This window comes from Polypterus senegalus, chromosome 15 (genome assembly GCF_016835505.1).
Source record: "Polypterus senegalus isolate Bchr_013 chromosome 15, ASM1683550v1, whole genome shotgun sequence".
Taxonomy (NCBI): domain Eukaryota; kingdom Metazoa; phylum Chordata; class Cladistia; order Polypteriformes; family Polypteridae; genus Polypterus; species Polypterus senegalus.
In genome coordinates this window covers 281,957-299,483 of record NC_053168.1, presented here as the reverse complement: position 1 = coordinate 299,483, position 17,527 = coordinate 281,957, and the positions used below count along the sequence as shown (strand labels likewise).

The following is a 17,527-nucleotide window of genomic DNA, read 5'->3' as shown; positions in this document are numbered from 1 at the left end:
TCAGCTGTACCCGTTGAGAGTGAATCCAATGCACACATGCCTGGCTAATTAGAGCTGCCAGTCCAACTCAGCCACACGTCTTCAGCATCATGAGGCCAAACCAGCAGACCAGGAGAGAAAGTGCCACGGACACGCAGACAACACGTGATTGGTCAGAGAGCAGTGGCAGGGCTGGGCATTGCACCCGCATCCTCGAGCACTTCACATCAAGCCAGCGTCTGCGTGTGCCCATCAGTCCGCTCCTCAGACGCTCTGCTCGTCGAGTCCAGTGACGGGGGTCCAGAGTCTACCCGACAGCGCCGATGTGGCAGAGCAGCTGCAGTACTGGGAGGAGGGGGCCGGACATGCCAACAGCCCACCAGCGGTTTTGAACCCAGGTCCGTGTTTCCTGCGCCCCCTTGAGGCTGCTCTCTTATCACAGACGCCATTGACGGCGCGCTCGCTCTCTGGCGGGCTCCCGACGTGGCGCGCTTTCCGGGTGTTGTGGCGGGTTCAAGTGGCGCCCCCCACCAGTGACCTTGCGCTGCCAAGCCCGGCTGTGGAGTGGAGGGACAACGAGCGAGAGGAGCGGCGGCGTGCGTGTGCAGGTCCGGTCGGAACGAGCGAGAGGAGCGGCGGCAGCGGCGGCGTGCGTGTGCAGGTCCGGTCGGGTGTGGCAGGAGGGTCTGGCCGTTTACGGGGGGTGCGGCGGCCGGGGGTGGTCTGCCTGACTCCACACACACACACACACGTAGAGCAGACCTCAGCAGCACATGTGCCGGGCCTGCATGTCACCGATGCCAGAGACGCCGTAGCTCGAGTGTGACAAGTGCGAGCAGACACCCGGATGTGCAGGTGCTTTACTGAGTCGGGGTGACTGACGGGTGACGGCATGTGTGTGTGTGTGTGTGTGTGTGTGTGTGTGTTGTCTTGGGGCGCCGTCACACGTCCTGATTAAAAAAAAAAAAAAGAAATTAGGAGAGTAGAAAGACAGGCGGAATGCCACTCGAGACCACCCGACATGTTCTCGGAGGTAAAATCCAATTGAGGTCGACCTTGAAGGAGGCGACAGACAGACAGACAGACAGACTGCTGGCTGCGCACACGCCGATGTGCCTCGCGGCTGCAGGGGGCGCTGTGCTCGCCCCCGGCTCCCGGCCCCGTGTCTTAAGGGATGAAGCGAGCCACGCGGGAGCGCGCACAGCTGGCACCCCCGCGCATCTTAACTGAACACCAAGCCGCACAAGTTTTTGGTCTCGTCGAACTTGAGATCGCGTTCGGACTTTCCCGACCCCCCTCCCTCCCCCCTCCCCCACACGAGTGGTCCTTTTCGGGGGTCCCGTCGGCGGCAGCCTACCTTGGTCTGGATGTAATGAGGGTAGTAGTAGGTGTACTGAGGGTACATTGGTCGATGCTCCAGTCGTTTGCCCATGTAGCTGGAATCGTTAGGTCCGTCGCAGGGGAATCGCTGCCAGTCTGTGTTGCCCCCGGCCCATCCCCGGGACGGGATGACGGATGAGACGTCGGGACGGCGGCTCGCTACTTGTCACTCCTGGCACTCCTGTCGCTCCGCTCGATTCAATTTCCAGTTTCCGAAGGCAGAGCCAAGCAGAGGGGACACCGGTAACGGAGGAGAAGCGGGGGGTGCGGGGGGCGGAAGGGAGAGGAGAGGAGAGGGGAGGGATGGGGTGGGGGCTATGAGTTACAAGCCGGGCCGCTCGGCTTCTGCTTGCCTGCCTTTCTTTGCCGGTCCGGGGCTCCGCTGAATTTCCCTTTCGCTGTTTTCCTCCCGGTGCCCGTGGCAGGCTGCGCCGAGCTGTCCTTAGCGGATCGTCACATGCGAGGCTCCGATACATGCAAAAAAACCCGGGGGGCGTATAGTAGGGGGCCGTGGGGGTGTCAGGAGACCGTAAATTCCCCCAGAAGTGCGGCGTCGGCGGCGGCGGTCAGGTCCTGTCAAGAAGGCATGCGGGGAGACGGCATCAACTCCAGGTAGTTTGTGCCCACAGGAAGGGGGGCGGACGGCTCAGCGGTTATTCCATAAACGCCCCCCGCCCCCAGAAAAACGGGAAAAAAAAAGCCCCGCAAATCTCGGCCGCCGGCCTGTCGCCCCCTTTTTCTTGGGATTTCGCCTTCCAGCCTAGCCGCTGCTGTCTCCTTCACACAGTGACATGGTGTGCGGGGCTCGGCTTGTCTTTCGCGCAGACCACCCCCTTCCCAGAGGTGGGCGGGACTTGCTGCGCCCTCCCCCACCCTGGAGAGCCAGACGCAGTCCAGAAGGCTGCAGTATTTCCTAGCAGAAGGAGCGGCGAGCGGGGCGCCTGAGGCCCTCTGCTGGCGGACCCGGGACTCGCAGCGGCCGCCCGGCGGACTTCCTCGTCCCTCGTCTGCTCGCTCCAGCTGCTCGTGGATTGCAGGCAGCTGCCAAAGGACATTCCTGTCCCTTGTCATCATCACTGCTCCGCACCTGCACGCGCAGACCGAGACCCAGAAGTGGCCATCCAGCAGGAATACGGCGGCAGGAGCGCGCCTGGCAGTGGGCTGGCACGATGGGTGCCCTGACAGCTCCATGGACCCGAGTTTCATTCCAGCCAGTCCAGTCTCTGCCTTTGGATAGGCTGCCCCTTCTCTCAGTGCCAAGGTGGCTTTACACTTTTCCTTCTCTGGGATTTATGGGTGGGCATGGTGCCCAGTGCTTTGTGCCTTCCAGATTGTATTCTGTGAACTGTGGTTCTGAAATACTGGGAGCTGTGGTGTGATAAACTCCCCAAAATCCAACACCTACCAGTAAAGCTGGCATTGTGGGTGGGATATTTGGGGGCTTAGCCTGATTGACGGGCGCCCTGGAGCCCCCGGATGGAGGTCTGTGTTGTGATTCACTGTTACTGTGTTAATGTGCGCCCAGCCCAGGTGTTGGTCCTGCCTTGTGCCCGATGCTTGCCCAGTAGGTTTCAGTGGGACATTGAAGGGTTGGACCCACTGAGGTGTGCCATACCGGGTGACGTGGATGGCATGGCTGTGGAGATCCGAGTGCCAATCGCTGTTTTTCCCTGCCACACCCTCTAGACACACGTCTCATGCTGTCTGCATGTTCTACCCACGCCATGTTCTCTGTGAACATCCCACACATTGTGTGTGCCCACCCGGTGATGGACTAGTGTCCCATTGCTTTGTGCCCAGTGATGCCCACATGATTTGGAAACAGGATTGAGGGGTTCAATAAAATGGCTGTGTGAACTCAGTGAGTGAGAATTGCCATTTTAGGTTAGTGGATGGCATGCAAAAATCAGTGGGAAAGGCATGGGGGCACACAGCTTCAGGGACCTGGGTTTTAATGCCAACCCCTTCACCCTCTATATTGTGTTTTGACCCTGGGGGGTGATGTGTGATCGACCTGGCAGTGTTTTTGATGCCATTCTACACTCTGTTGCTCAGCTCTGATATGAATGGGCATACAAAGAATGGCTTCAAAGGAATGGGCAGCAGGGTGGCACAGTGGTTTGACTTCTCACCTACACCTGGGCGACTTTCTCCAGCTCCTCTGCTTCATTTACAGGTCGCACCTCTCAAAGTGTGTAAGTGTGCCGCCAATGTCCTGGCACCTCACTGTGGTGGCTTCCATTCCTCTCCCTGATGGTGTTGGCACCTCCACTGAACTGTGGGGTTCACAAACTGGGTGGGCTGGCAGGATAGTCCTCCATAACAATAAAGCTACTGGCAGGAGTGTGCCAGGCTGTGAACATCACCACCACAAGGAACTTTCTGACCCTTTCCTAACACTCTCTTACTTATGCCAGCTGAACCCGTCCCAGTCACCTCCTGACTCATGTTCAATAAGCCAGGGTGGCAGAGGAACACTCCTCTGGTTTGCCAGGGCCCATCGTCCTCTAGTGGCCCTTGGTGGTGCTGCACCTCTGAGTCCCAGCTAGCATTTAAAGGGGCCGTCCTGTCCATTTGCTGCCACCTAGTGGACCAGAGGACCCCAGGAGGTTTACCCTCGTCAAACTGGCCCCCCATTATCAGCCCTCTTACCCATCTGGTGCCCTCCCACCCTGGTCTTGTCCTGGCACACCTCTAAAGCAGCTGATCTGAGGGTGGACAGTTCATTTCATTCAATGCCCATTAGTCAAGGAGCCAAGGAGAGATGGCAGCAAGCTGAGAAGAAGGCACAAGAAGAAAAACGGGCAAAAGAAGAAGTCGAGGAGGAAGACAGAGAGAACTGCTGCTGAAAGGGTGGGAGGAAGACCTAATGAAGCCCACTTTGTCGCCGTTTGACCAGCAGCGGCTGGGGCTGATGGGAGGTGTTTGTATCAGACCAGCCGAGAACGTCATTGGGTTGGTCTTGGGGGTAGGTGGAGGTGGCATTGAGGGGGTCCTTGTTGGTCTTCTTCATCTCATTAGTTGCTGTGCTTTTCTGTGTTCACCGAGCCCCCAGTTCCTCAGGTGGGCTGCCATTCTCGCTGGTGAACGTTCCCAATTGTTGAAACGATTCTGTGATGGAAGAATTCAGATCTCGTTTTATCTGAGCATTGAAACCCATTGCAATGCCCTTCGGTTGAGCCGTGGCTAAGGGGGCGTGGCCACGGACGTCACATGCGATGACATCATTGTCACAGCCTTATAAGGATCGGTGTTTGTCTAAGATGGCAGATACCGCAGCACGTTTCGGGGATTTTGTGTCAATGGGACTTCATTTACAGGGTCTGTGTTTCAGTTAGGGGGCTCGGACTGAACATCCAGCTACGGTATCTGAGTGGGTGTCTCTGTCCAGGCATCGACTGATTTGGGGGTCCATGTTTGTGCCCAGCTGAACTTCTTCATGTATGCTGGGAGCTGCTGGCTGATCTTCTATTAGTTCTGGGGTCCTCCTCTGTCCTGTGTCGGTTTGTTCTTGTGGAATTGTCTTTGTTCCCTTCTGGGGGTCTTAGTCTGATTCTTGTTAGCTCAAGATGTCCCATCAGTGGATTCTAGCAGAGTATGAGAACATCATTTCGACTCTTGAAGGTGCGCCATGTCCCTGCTCATTTACTTCAAGGGTCTGCGTGTGTGCCACCTGCCCTCGATAAGATTCCCCACTAGTGCCCCCCTGTGGTCGTACTGAAGAACTCCTGTTAAAGTAACAGCTGGGGGGTCCACAGTCCGCATTCCCTCCAGGATTGTAGACAACTCAATCAAGTCCGCCCATAGCGTGTGTTTGTTTAAGCGAGTGACGTCAGCTCTGGTGGTCCTGGAGCAGCGTCTGCTCGTTCTCCTCTGGACTTTCTCTTGTGCTGCTCTGTCTTTCTGTGGCCTGGAGACCCAAACTGCGCACCGGACTCCAGATGAGGCCTCAGCTGTGCGCTATGAAGCTTCAGCACCACCTCCTTGGGCTTGTACTCCACATGTCAAGGCGCTATATACATAACCTGACATTCTGTTAGCCTTCTGAACACTGTCGGGCAGGTGAACTGAGGCACAGGCAGACAGAATGGCAGACAGACAGACAGACCGGCAGACAGACAGACAGACAGACCGGCAGGCAGACAGACAGGACTTTATTTGTCCCCAGGGGGTCACAGATGCGCCCCAGGGCACTATATAATAACCGGACATCCTATTGGCCTTCTTGTGCCCACTTCAGTGGTCTCTCCATTTTGGTTGATCTCCTTCAGTCTGACTTCACGGTCCGCTCTCCATGGTGCCCTTCTCTGCCCTATGACCAACACTGCCCGCTGCATGCCAGGTGAGCCCCCTCAAAGGCGCTATATAGCCTCCAGGGTGGCATTTATGCTTTGGGTGTTCTCGCCGCTGGTTCTTCCTAAATCAGCTCTTCAGCTTCCCGCTAATTTGACTCAAGTGGTGTTTCAGTTTTCCCTCAGTTGGGTTTTGGTCACTTATGTCACCTTCTCGTTGGTGTCGGGGGTCTTGCTTTTCACATAAGCACCCATCCTAACATTCCTGACATAACCAAATCCCAAAAGCCCAGACAGGATGCTAATGGGTGGGATCAGCCCAGCTGGGGGTCCGTGGAGTGACGGTGCCTCACTTTGCAGCTGTCTCAGCGCTCTAGGTGGTCTGTCGCAGTCAGGGTGGTCTTCTTTTTATTGCCATTTTTGACTTGTTTGTTAATGTTGTTTGATTTTAATATTATTTGTCTGTGGGTGAAGCCCCCGAGAGGCGGGGCCAGTATGACGTCACAGCTGAAGCACCGCCCCTCCCCGTTACACCCGAGGCGGTGGACTCTGTCACAATGTCACCGAGTGTCCTCGAGTGTGGATTTGCTGCACGTCTTGCTTGGCTTCTTGGGGCTCCTGATGTTCGGACCACTCACCACATGGGTGGTCCTTGGCTCATCTTGACACGCCGGTCACTTTTGAGATTAGTTTGTTTTTTTCCCTTGAAGCCCATTGTTGCCGCTTTAGCTTCTTTTCTTTGTTTATTTTTATGATTTCATTTTGTGATTTTTTTTTTTTTTTGTATTGTGGGGGTGAATTGCCCAGGAGGCGGGGTCATCATGACCTCATCGTTAGGGACGGCCCCCCCCATTTCTGATTTGCTTTGCCTTTCTTGTTCACCTTTACTGCCCCGGAGCTCGGACCCCCTTTGTTGACCAAGCCCACTTATTTGCTCCTGTTCTTGACAAACAGATTTTGGCTCTGGCCAGTTTGTCGTCTGTGGAGCCCACATCTTCTCACATTGTCACCTAGGCTGGCACCCTGGTGATGCCCCTTTTGTTTCGTTTTGGATGGCTGGCTTTGGATGAGGTACGTTTATTGGATTCGTGTCTTCTTTTGGTTTCCTTTTTTCTGTTTGCTTATCTCATTTGGTTTCTTGTGGGCGTCGCCACTCTGGATTTGGTGTGGGTGCAGTTGCTAAGCAGCAGGAGGTCACGACCTGTGATGTCACTGACCGTGACTCTTTGAATGTGGCGTCTGGCGACAGGGCAGCAGTGAATGTGATAAAGGGGGTGGCAGAGTGACACAGCGGGTCACCTGTCCAGGTGCTGTGCCCGCCTTGCGCCTGATGACAGACGGATCTGATCACAGGGTGACAGGGGGCTGCTGGGATCCCACCGGTGGGCTGCCTTGTCTGGGTGTCCACTTGTGGTCACCGGCCAGTTCGGCATACTTGTGGCAGGTGTCCTGATTTGGAGTAAGGACCGCAGTGACAAAGGGCCCACCTGCCAGGCCAGGCCTCACGACGTGTCCCTGAAAGGCCAGAGCGATGGCACCGATCTTTGATTATTGTGGTGAATGCTGTGTGTGCCATGAGGGTGCCAGTCATATTCTGGGCCACCTCCGTCAGCCTCTGCAGTGAGCTGGAGGTGACAATGGACTCCTCGGGCACCTGTGCCAGTGGGTGAGAGCAGTTGGAGAAATGTGAGTTGCCAGAGGACGAGCTGGTGAGCCTGCTTGGCAAGAGACAAAATGTGCTGTGCCCACTTCCTTCTGTCACCGATGGTCATGCGAAGTGGCTCACCCTGCTGAGAGGATCTTCTCTGATGTCGGTGCCTGAAGCCCCTGCCCAGCTCCTTGGCATTGCTGGCATTAAGGATGACATTGTTGTCCTGGCACCTCTGAGTCATCAGGCTGTCCTGCTCTGTCTTGTCACTGTTGGTGACAGGCCTGTGATGGTGACGTCATCGGCAGGTTAAGTGGTGGAGATGCTGCCAGTCTCCACGTACTGGTGTGTGTGTGGGTGGCACTGAGTCCTCACCTGGCAGAGCAGTTTGTGCTGCCCCCAAGGGACTTCATCACAGGTGGCGCGAGTGCCACCCGTCAGTCAGACGCTCCTCTTTGGTCTCCTTGTATCTGACGTCCTTTTGGAGCAGGTGAGGACGCCCAAGTCCCACAGTGGCACTTTAAAGATGTCACTGCAGAATTTTAAACGACGTCCTGACATTCCTTGTGCAGCTGAACTCGTCACTCCTGGTGGCACTTCCTGCCACAAGCAGCACCTTTGAGGGACACAAAGAGACACAACGCCATCCATCTTCGTCCTTGTCACTCCTCTCAGCTGGCACATCATGGGTCATCCCTGCCGTTGTCCTCTTGTGATGTCACCAGTGACGCCTGTGCCGCAGGACTGTCCGGGGCCAGTGTGGACCTCGAGCTCAGTCCTCAGTGTCACAACTGTCCCTGCATGAAGCACTTTGAAGATGGGGGCATTTGGTGTTTCTATAAATTTACTTCAGCAAGGAGACTCGTGTCTGTGACACACGCCTGTCACCGTGTCCTCAATAACTGTCACCCAGGCATTAAGCGCACGACTTTCAGAACCTGCTGTGACATCACAAAGCGGAGCTGGGATGGGCTGCAGAAGGGCTGAGGTGACGTCCCTGTCATATTTGTTCACTTAAACAGTTCTGAATGACACAGCTGATGGGGACTTTGAATGTCTGGTGACAGAGCCCACCTCGGATGTGTCCTGGCACGGCCTTGTGAAAGTCAAGGTGACCTCCAGCAAGGCCAGCGTGAAACAGCCCAGGAATATGTGATGAGCTCCCGCAGAAATGCCGAAAGCTGGCACTGCCAAGGGGAGCCGCTGCTATTCCCTGGGCTCTGCTGCCCCCTCCTGGCTCTTTGAAGAGTAGCAGGTCTGACAATTCAAGGAAGCTGCAGGAGATCTGAAGGCGGAGCACTCGGGATGACAGACAGTGGGCCGAATTTCAACAGAAAACCCCCTGATGGCTCCATCATCGGCTTTGTCTTCTGTGTCTTTTCACAAATCGGCATCTGACAGCATTGTACTCGTCTGTGTGCGCATACCCTCTGAGGTGGGCAGTGCCATCTAGTGTGGCCCTCCCTTTGTAAAGCCCCTTGGGGTGGTGCTATATGAGCCAGCAGTGACCCCCCTTCCATGTCAGCTGACGTTAGTCAAAGGAGTGGAGGTCAAGGCATGGGACACTTGGGGAGTGGCAGAGCCACAGAAGGGGACAGCTCGGCCCTCTAGTGGCCAAAGGGCGTTATGCACCAAACTCACTCATGCCAGCTGGTGGGGCGCTACATAAGCTCCTCCTCCTCCTCCTCCTCCAAGGCCTTTGTGATCAAATGTGCAAGGGGGGCGCCAAGGGGTTGTGTCTGCTGAGGACCCCCCTCAATTAGTAACTCCTGGAGTGAGGATTTAAGGAATGACAGAATTTTAGGGGAAGCTGGAAGGCAGCAGCAGCAAAACAGAAAAACACGGGGGGCAAAGAAAGAGACCCAAACACTGAACCCTGAGTGCCGAATCTGAAGACCGCCAAGGAGTGGAATGGGAGGCCCCGTCCCCTCCGGTTCCAGACCTGGCACCATAGGGGGGGGCCCATGATGAACATGGGCTGTGAAAGGCGCTATATAAAATGAGGACTGACTGACGACAGAGGGCTCACTTCTTCAGGTCCTTTTCTTGCCTTTCTTCATGGTGAGACCCTTGAACTCTGAAGGCCACTCTTGAGCAGCACTGCTCTCTAGACCCCCCCCCCAAACCCTCCAGTGCAGACCCCCACTGTGCCTTTCACTGTCAACAGCCAGGATGACACAATCTCAGTGTTGTCACAACAGGGTGGGGGACTGGCAGCACTATTATAATTGTACCCACACACTGCGGGCAAAGAGGCCCAGGGCTAAACATCGCCAAGCCTGATCTGCCAGGTCCAGTGGGTGGGTGTGTTAGAGTGCCCCCCAGTGGACAAAGTCAACTCTGACACCAGGAGGGATGAACAAAGGGAGAAGACAAAGGCAGATAGAAAATCTCAGGTTGCTCCTTCAATAGAACCTTGAATGCACCTTGTGCCCCCCTGGTGCCCACTCTCCCTGCCAGCTAGTGGGTAGCCATGACACCCCCAGGGTGCTCCTGGCTCATGTGGAGGCAGTGTCTTGTTTTAAAGGGCTGGGTAGCCACTACCTTTTATTACAGTGCTCTGTGAAAGGCGCTATATAATACAGTCTGCCATTGGCCTACTCATCTAAGCTAAATGTCATGATGCCCAGTGGCACTGCCAGTTTTGTCACCTCGGCCCTCGCCAGTCGGGCTCTGTGTGCTGGAACACAACAGAAGTGCCTTTCACGGGATGGCACATTTACAGGAGAAGCCTGGTTCAACTTGGTGGTGGCGCCCAACATGGGTAGCACTGTGTGATGATGTGCCCACCATTCATCAGGAAGACAAAAACAAAATCAAAAGGTGAAATGCAGCAGGCACACTTTCCTCCTCCTGGTGCTGACTTTGATGCCAAGTTGGAGACCAAAGGTGGCACTGCCAGCTATCTGTTGGCACCTTCATTTCAGCATTGGGCAGGACAGATAGGCACAGGAGCAGACATGCTGGGGTTTGTATAGCGCCTTTCTGTAGCGAGTGTGTGTCATATAAATGGGTGGTCTGGATGTTGCGGGTCGCTGTGAATGCCAGGCTGGGGTGTCGGCTGTTCAAACGAGAAGCCCTGCTGGGCTCACCAGGACCCCCTGTAACGGCTCCCTGCACCACGCACATGTGGTTCAGCAGTCCAGAAGGAAGCCCACCTTCGTCAGTGATCCCTCCTATACTGTGAATTCTCTGGACAGAGGGGCCAACGATGAGAGCTTCTTCACTTCAGTGCCACCTGCATTGGCACAGAATATTAGCTAGAAGCTAAGAAGGTGAAAGGAACCTCGTCGTGGAGGCTGGCACACGGTGGGACCCCCTGCAGTTAAGCCCAATGCTTTGATCTTTATCTTATTGTTGTTTGCTGAGTATCAAAAGCAGATGAGGCCTTCAAAGAGACCCACCGATCCAACCGGCCAGAAAGCTGACTGGCCAGCCCCACATCAGAGGCACCCAGGGTGGGGTCGTCTCCAGGCGAATGGGTGGCTTCAGGGCAGGCTAGGCCTCAAAATGGAGCGGTAAAATAAAATGTAATACAAAATAATGATAATAATATTAAAATAAGAGCAACAGCTCTGAAAAGGCTCATGGCACTCGGGGGTCCAGGCCGGCCCACCACAATCTTTACAAAAGCAAAGGTTTATTCACCGAAATCTGAAAAGATAACAAAATGGGACAAATGAGATTCCTAACACCACACATGAGCACAAGTTGGCAGCTCTGGGAGACCACCACACGGAATGAACGGAGAGGGACTGCATTACCTATGAGCCTCTACAGTACTGGGGGCGGCCCCTGCAGTGTGAAAGACAGGTGGCCCTGCCCATGTTTAAACAAAAGACAATAGAATCAAACAATTGGAACCAAATCAGCAGAAATCGTCTTCTTCTTCTTCTCCTTCTTTTGGCTGCTCCTGTTAGGGGTTGTCACAGCAGATCATCTTCTTCCATCACTTCCTGTCCTCGTCATCTTGTTCTGTCACCCCCGTCACCTGCATGTCCCCTCTCAGCACATCCATAAACCTCCTCTTAGGCCTTCCTCTTCTCCTCTTACCTGGCAGCTCTACCCTTAGTACCCTTCACCCATTATACCCAGCATCTCTCCAAACCAACGCCATCTCGCCTCTCTGACTTTGTCGTCCCACCTGAGCTGACCCTCTAATGTCCTCATTTCTAATCCTGCCCATCCTCATCACCCCCAATGCCAATCTTAGCATCTTTAACTCTGACACCTCCAGCTCTGTCTCCTGTGCCACCGTCTCCAGCCCATAGAACACAGCTGTTCTCACTGCCATCCTGTAGACCTTCCCTGTCACTATTTCTGATATTCGTCTGTCACTAATCACTCCTGACACTCTTCTTCACCCTGCCTGCACTTTCTTCTTCACTTCTCTTCCACAATCCCCATTACTCTGTACTGTTGATCCCAAGTATTTAAACTTCTCCACCTTCTCCAACTCGACTCCCCTCATCCTCATCACTCCACTGACCTCCCTCTCATTCACACACGTGTTCTGTCTTGGTGGTCCTACTGACCTTCAGTCCTCTCCTATCCTCTCATATCTCCACCTCTCCAGAGTCTCCTCATCCTGTAGATCACAATGTCATCAGCAGACATCACAGTCCACGGGGACTCCTGTCTGATCTCGTCTGTCAGCCTGTCCATCACCATTGGAGATAAGAAAGTGCTCAGAGCCGATCCCTGATGTCATCTCACCTCCGTCACTCCTACTGCAGACCTCACCACGGTCACACTGCCCTTGTTCATATCCTGTGCCACTCTTATGTTCTTCTCTGCCACTCCCGACGTCCTCATCCAACACCACAGCTCCTCTCAGTCACCCTGTCATTTGCTCTCTTCAGGTCCACAAAGACACAATGCAACTCCTTCTGTTCTTCTCTAAACTTCTCCATCAACATCCTCAGAGCAAACATCTCCTCTGTGGTGCTCTTTCTTGGCATGAAACCATCCTGCTGCTCACTGATCACCACCTCACTTCTTATCTGACCGTCCACTACTCTTTCCCATAACTTCATGCTGTGGCTCATTAGTTTTATCCCCCTGTAGTTACTGCAGTCCTGCACATCCCCCTTATTGTTAAATATCAGCCCACCAGTCCACTTCTTCTCCACTCCTCATCATCCTGTCACTTTCCAAGATTCCATTAAAAACTCCACTGCCATCTCTCCTAAACACCTCCATGCTTTCACAGGTATGTCATCTGGACCAATGGCCTTTCCATCCTCATCCTCTTCATCACTGTCCTTACTTCCTCCTTGCCAATCCACTGCACTTCCTGATTCACTATCTCCACATCATCCAACCTCTTCTCTCTCTCTTCATTCATCAGCCTCATCTGCTCATCACACTCTTCCTCACTTGTTTCCATCTTTATCCTTTATCACCCTAACCTGCTGTTCATCTTTCCCAGCTCGGCCCCCCTCTGTAGCCCACCGGTCCTTTTCTTCCTCTTTAGAGTCCAACCTCTCATCCAACTCATCATACGCCTTTTCTTTATCCTTCATCACCTCTCTCTTCACCTTGCGCCTTATCTCCTGTACTCTTGTATACTTTCATCACCTCTCGGACTGTCCCACTTCTTCATCACCATCCTCTTCCTCTGTATACTACTACTTACTTACTTACTTACTACATCTGCTCTAGTTGCCCGGCTGTCTGGTGACTCTTCACTGCCACCCAGTGCCCGTCTCACTCCCTCCCTAAACTCCACCTTGCAGTCTTCCTTTTCCAACTTCCTCCATTTGATCCTTGGCTCTGCTCTCCTCACTCTCTTCCTCTTCTTGATCTCCAATGTCATCCTACAGACCACCATCCCATGTTGTCTAAGTGCACTTTCTTCGGCCACCACTTTGCAGTCTTCAGTCTCCTTCAGATCAAGTCTTCTTCACAGGATGTCATCTACTGGTGTGAATCTTCCTTCACTCCTGGACGTCACCCTGTGCTCCTCCCCCTTCTTACTCACCACAGCCATGTCCATCCTTTTGATAAAATCCACTCTCCTCTGACCTTCTCCATTCCTCTCCTTGACGCCATACCTACCCATCACCTCCTTGTCTTCACCAACATGTCCATTGTAATCCGCTCCAGTCCCCACTTTCTGTTCCTCACCTCACCCAACTCACTCCAGAGATCTTCTTTCTCATCCATCGCACACCCAACTTGTGGGGCTTATGCACTAACCACACTCATCATCACACCTCCAGTTTCCATCTTCATCATCCTCACTCGGTCTGACACTCTTGACCTGCTGTTCCTACTCCATCTCTCCTCCCATCCATGCCATGATAGAACATTTTGAACCCGCCTCTGATCCTCCTGGCCTTCCTCCCAATATATCGACCTTCCTCCTCTTCATCATATCTGCTAACTCTCTCCCCTTACCAGTCTCACTGCCAACATTCAAAGTTCCTCCCCTCATTGCCACTCTCTTTACCTTCTTCCTCCGCCCCCCTCCTTCTTCTTTGTCAGCCGACAGTTGCCCAATTTCTGCCAGCACCCTGTTGGTGGCAGTTGTTGTTAGCCCGGGCATCGACTGATCCTGTTGTCCGCATATCGATCTTGACACCAGATGCCCTTTGAGACGTAACCCTCGCCCATCGATTAGCCAGGCTTGGGACCACCATGAAGAAACACGATGCTCTGCGTATCCCCCCGCGGCTCGGTTAACCAAATCAGCAGAAATAGAAACAGAAAATGAACAGAAAAGACGCACAACAGAAGGCAAGGGAGGACCCCCGGCACAACCCCCCCCACTGCCTCCTTCCAGTCGAGAGGAGCAGAGCCCCCCCGTGTCACCTGTATGGTGTGACTCACAGCTCTTTAAATGGGCCTCTGTGACAGTCGGTGACACTTTTAGTCCCCTTCTCTTATTCTGCCTCGGGGAGTGTGGTGGTCTGACACGCTGAGGGTCAGCGCAGACCCCCTTTAAGTTGTTTCGCTGTTATTTTGTGTCCGAATGGTGACCATTAAAAATACGCAGAGCAGACCCCAGTGTCACCCCAGACTGGCATAAGCCGTTGTGAGCTGTGAGCGGTTCTGCCACCCCAGTGCAGGTGGGCAGCAGTGACAAATAAAGAAGGAGTGGTGGCAGAGTCTGGGCACTGACTGTGCCACGCTGGCAGGACTCTGACTTGTGGTGACTCTAAACTGACCTGGCATGAGTGGGCACTGAGATGGACTGGCATGCCTTTGAGGGCTGGGTGCTGGCATTCACTCTTAATGAGATAGGGCGGCCCTGAGAGCCCACAATGGACGAGACAGACGGACGCAGGACGGGCCACATGTTGCTTTGCCCCGTTTCTGTGTAGTTTGCACCCTTCAATGTATCCTGATGAGGACAACTGAATACAAGCAGACGACACAAATGTGGGGGGGCAATGCCACTTGGGTGTCAACGACAAATGAAACCAATGGGACACCCGGACAAGCAGAAGGGGAAAGTGAAATGCAATGAATAGAAACTGACCGGACCCCAAAGCACACAAACGCAAACAAAAAACTCGCAGGCACTGGGGGTCCGCAGGGCAGAGTTTGAGGCCCACCGAGACGGGGCAGGCGTGTCTACCCTCTCAAATGTTTGACTTCTGGTTGAGTTTTGTGTGAATGTCATGGGGTACTGCGTTATGTGCAGGTGCCCGTGAGTGGTGGGCACTTCATTGCTTAAGTCAAAGTACTGAAGTGCTGTAAATGTCATCATATTGTGGAGAGAAAACACGCTAGACAGACAGACAGACAGATATAATGCCCGCTGCGCTGCCCAGACAGACAGCCGTAATGCCCGCTGCGCTGCCCAGACAGACAGATTGCCGTAATGCCCGCTGCACTGCCCACACAGACAGCCGTAATGCCTGCTGTACTGCCCAGACAGATAGACAGACATAATGCCCGCTGCGTTGCCCAAACAGACAGACAGCCGTAATGCCCGCTGTGCTGCCCAGCCCAGGCATATCCTTACTATCGCTGCAGCCTCTCCCTGCCCACCACGTGTCTCTTTAGTCTCAGACTGATGTTAAGCTGTGCCCACCTGGCCTGATGATGCCCATCTGAACTACTTCTTCTTCTGTTAAAGTGCAGATTGCCTCTCCTGGCGCATTGCTGCCATCTGCTGTACACAGGGAGAGTTGCTCCTTTCATTCTCTTTAGTGAATACAAGAGTACGAGGGTCTTGTGCCATTCATTGGGTCAGCCAAGTTAAGCACAAAGACCCCTTTAATTGGCTCACCGATGACAACACGCAGGCTTTGGAGGTGACTGAGGCCCCTTCTTCAGGCCAGATGGCGTCCCCTGCGTTTAGACACACCAGGACAAGAAACAACACTTAAGAGAGAAGAGCGATGGCCGCTCAAGATCTTTGATAAGTTGACCGTCCAACAAATACAAGAGTAGAGCTGCACATGGTGGGAAAAGGGGGGCAAAACAGGACATCAGGACCCCCGGGGAGTGGGCAGCAGGGCGTGGATCATTCGGGTGGGCTGTCTGACATCACTGAATTGGATCACATAATGCAGGCGTCCCACTTCACAGTGGGCTTTGGTTCCTATCCCCCCCCCCCTTTCTGCACCCCACTCCAGTCCAGTTGGTGGCAGTAAAGAGCCTTAAGTTGGTTTGCCAACCGCCATTAAACAAATGAAGAAGAGGAGGAGGAAGATCCTTATGAATGTGAGCCGTGTGGTCTTTGTCCTCCTGAAGACCCCTTCACTCTGCAGTGGTGGTCTTTCATTCTGCTACAGGATGTGGTTGAGACGCTGAGGATGCATAGATAATTACTGAAGCTGTGGTCCCCACAAAGAAGGAGTAAACAAATTGGAAAGTGTGAGCTGAGAAGAGGAAAAGTAAAGTGTGAGTGTGCGGCCCCCTTTAATAATCGAGGGTGTGGCCGCGCTCCGAATCAACCAATCACAAGGAGCCCTTAGTAGTCACCTGCCATCGGCTCAGGTCACGTCTGGCTGCTCCAGGTGGGTCGTTAGTCCAACAGCATGGAGGGCTTTTACAACACAAACGGGGTCTCCGTCAGGACGGGGGGTACAAAAACGTATCCAAAGTATTAAACATCCCAGGGAGCGCAGAGGTGAAGACAGTCAGAGAGCAGGAAATACGGGGACCCTACCAGGAGCAGGGACGAGAAGGAGAAAACTGGTCAGGGAGACCGAATTAAGAGCGGTGACCAGCAGGGGGCAGTGAGGGGCTGCTGCTATTTTAATAAATATAAATGATTTAGATAGGAATAGATAGAAGGAACAAGCTGGTGAAGTTGGCAGATGATACCAAGATGGGTGGATTGGCAGATAATTTGGAATCTGTTATATCATCACAGAAGGACTTGGACAGCAGACAGGCGCGGGCAGACTTGTGGACGGTGAAATTTAATGTCAGGAAATGTTAAAGTGTGACACAAAGGAAGTAAAAATGTGAGGCTTGAATACACAATGGGGGTCTGAAAATCGAGAGTCCACCTTATGAGGATTAGGAGTCACAGTGGACTCTAAGTTATCGACTGGCAGACAGCGTTGAGAAGTCATGAAGAAGGCTCACAGACTGTCAGGTCATATAGCGCCTTGATGTGTGCAGTACAAGTCACAGGAGGGTCTGCTCAAGTCTTTATAACCCACTGGTGAGGCCTCATCTGGAGTCCGGGGGGCAGTTTGGGTCTCCATAAAGACATAGCAGCACAAGAGAAGGTCCAGAGAAGAACGACCAGGCTGATTACGGGGGGCTACAGGGGACGAGTTAGGAGTGAAGATTAAAAGAGCTGAGCCTTAACAGAGATGAAGAGGAGACCTGAGTGAAGTGTTTAAAATGATGAAAGACATGAGTCCAGTGGGTCAAGATGGTGACTTTAAAATGAGGTCATCAAGAACACGGGGACACCGCTGGACACTTGTGAAGGGAGAATGTCACACCAACATCTGGACGTTTGTCTTCACACAGAGGACCACAGACACCTGGACTAAGTGAGCAGGTAGTGTGGTGGACAGGAGGACTTGAGGGGCTTTCAGAACTTTGGGGGTCCGGCTCTGCTGTGCTATTGGAGGGGCAGCTCTGGTGCTTGACGGCCTTTCTTTGTCTTTCTCTTTGCGTATCCGAGTGATGGTTTTGGCTTTGGGACTGAGTTTGTTTTGGGATTGATGCCATTGTGTATCTGTGTGCTCAGACACGCACACACCATCACACACACACGCACACCGTCACGCGCACACACACACACACA

At 53.6% G+C, this 17,527-nt stretch overlaps 1 protein-coding gene across 3 annotated transcripts in view; it reads right to left on the bottom strand.

Annotated features, from left to right (window-relative positions):
* Positions 1-1,838, bottom strand: part of rbms3 (RNA binding motif, single stranded interacting protein) — a 68,065-nt gene extending 66,227 nt beyond the window's left edge. For all 3 annotated transcript variants that reach the window (XM_039736235.1, XM_039736236.1, XM_039736237.1), the window contains exon 1: positions 1,337-1,838. In XM_039736235.1, the coding sequence (XP_039592169.1) occupies positions 1,337-1,411 (75 nt within the window). In that variant the 5' untranslated portion in view covers positions 1,412-1,838. The remainder of the gene's footprint in view (positions 1-1,336) is intronic.
* Between the last annotated feature and the right edge of the window lie 15,689 nt (positions 1,839-17,527).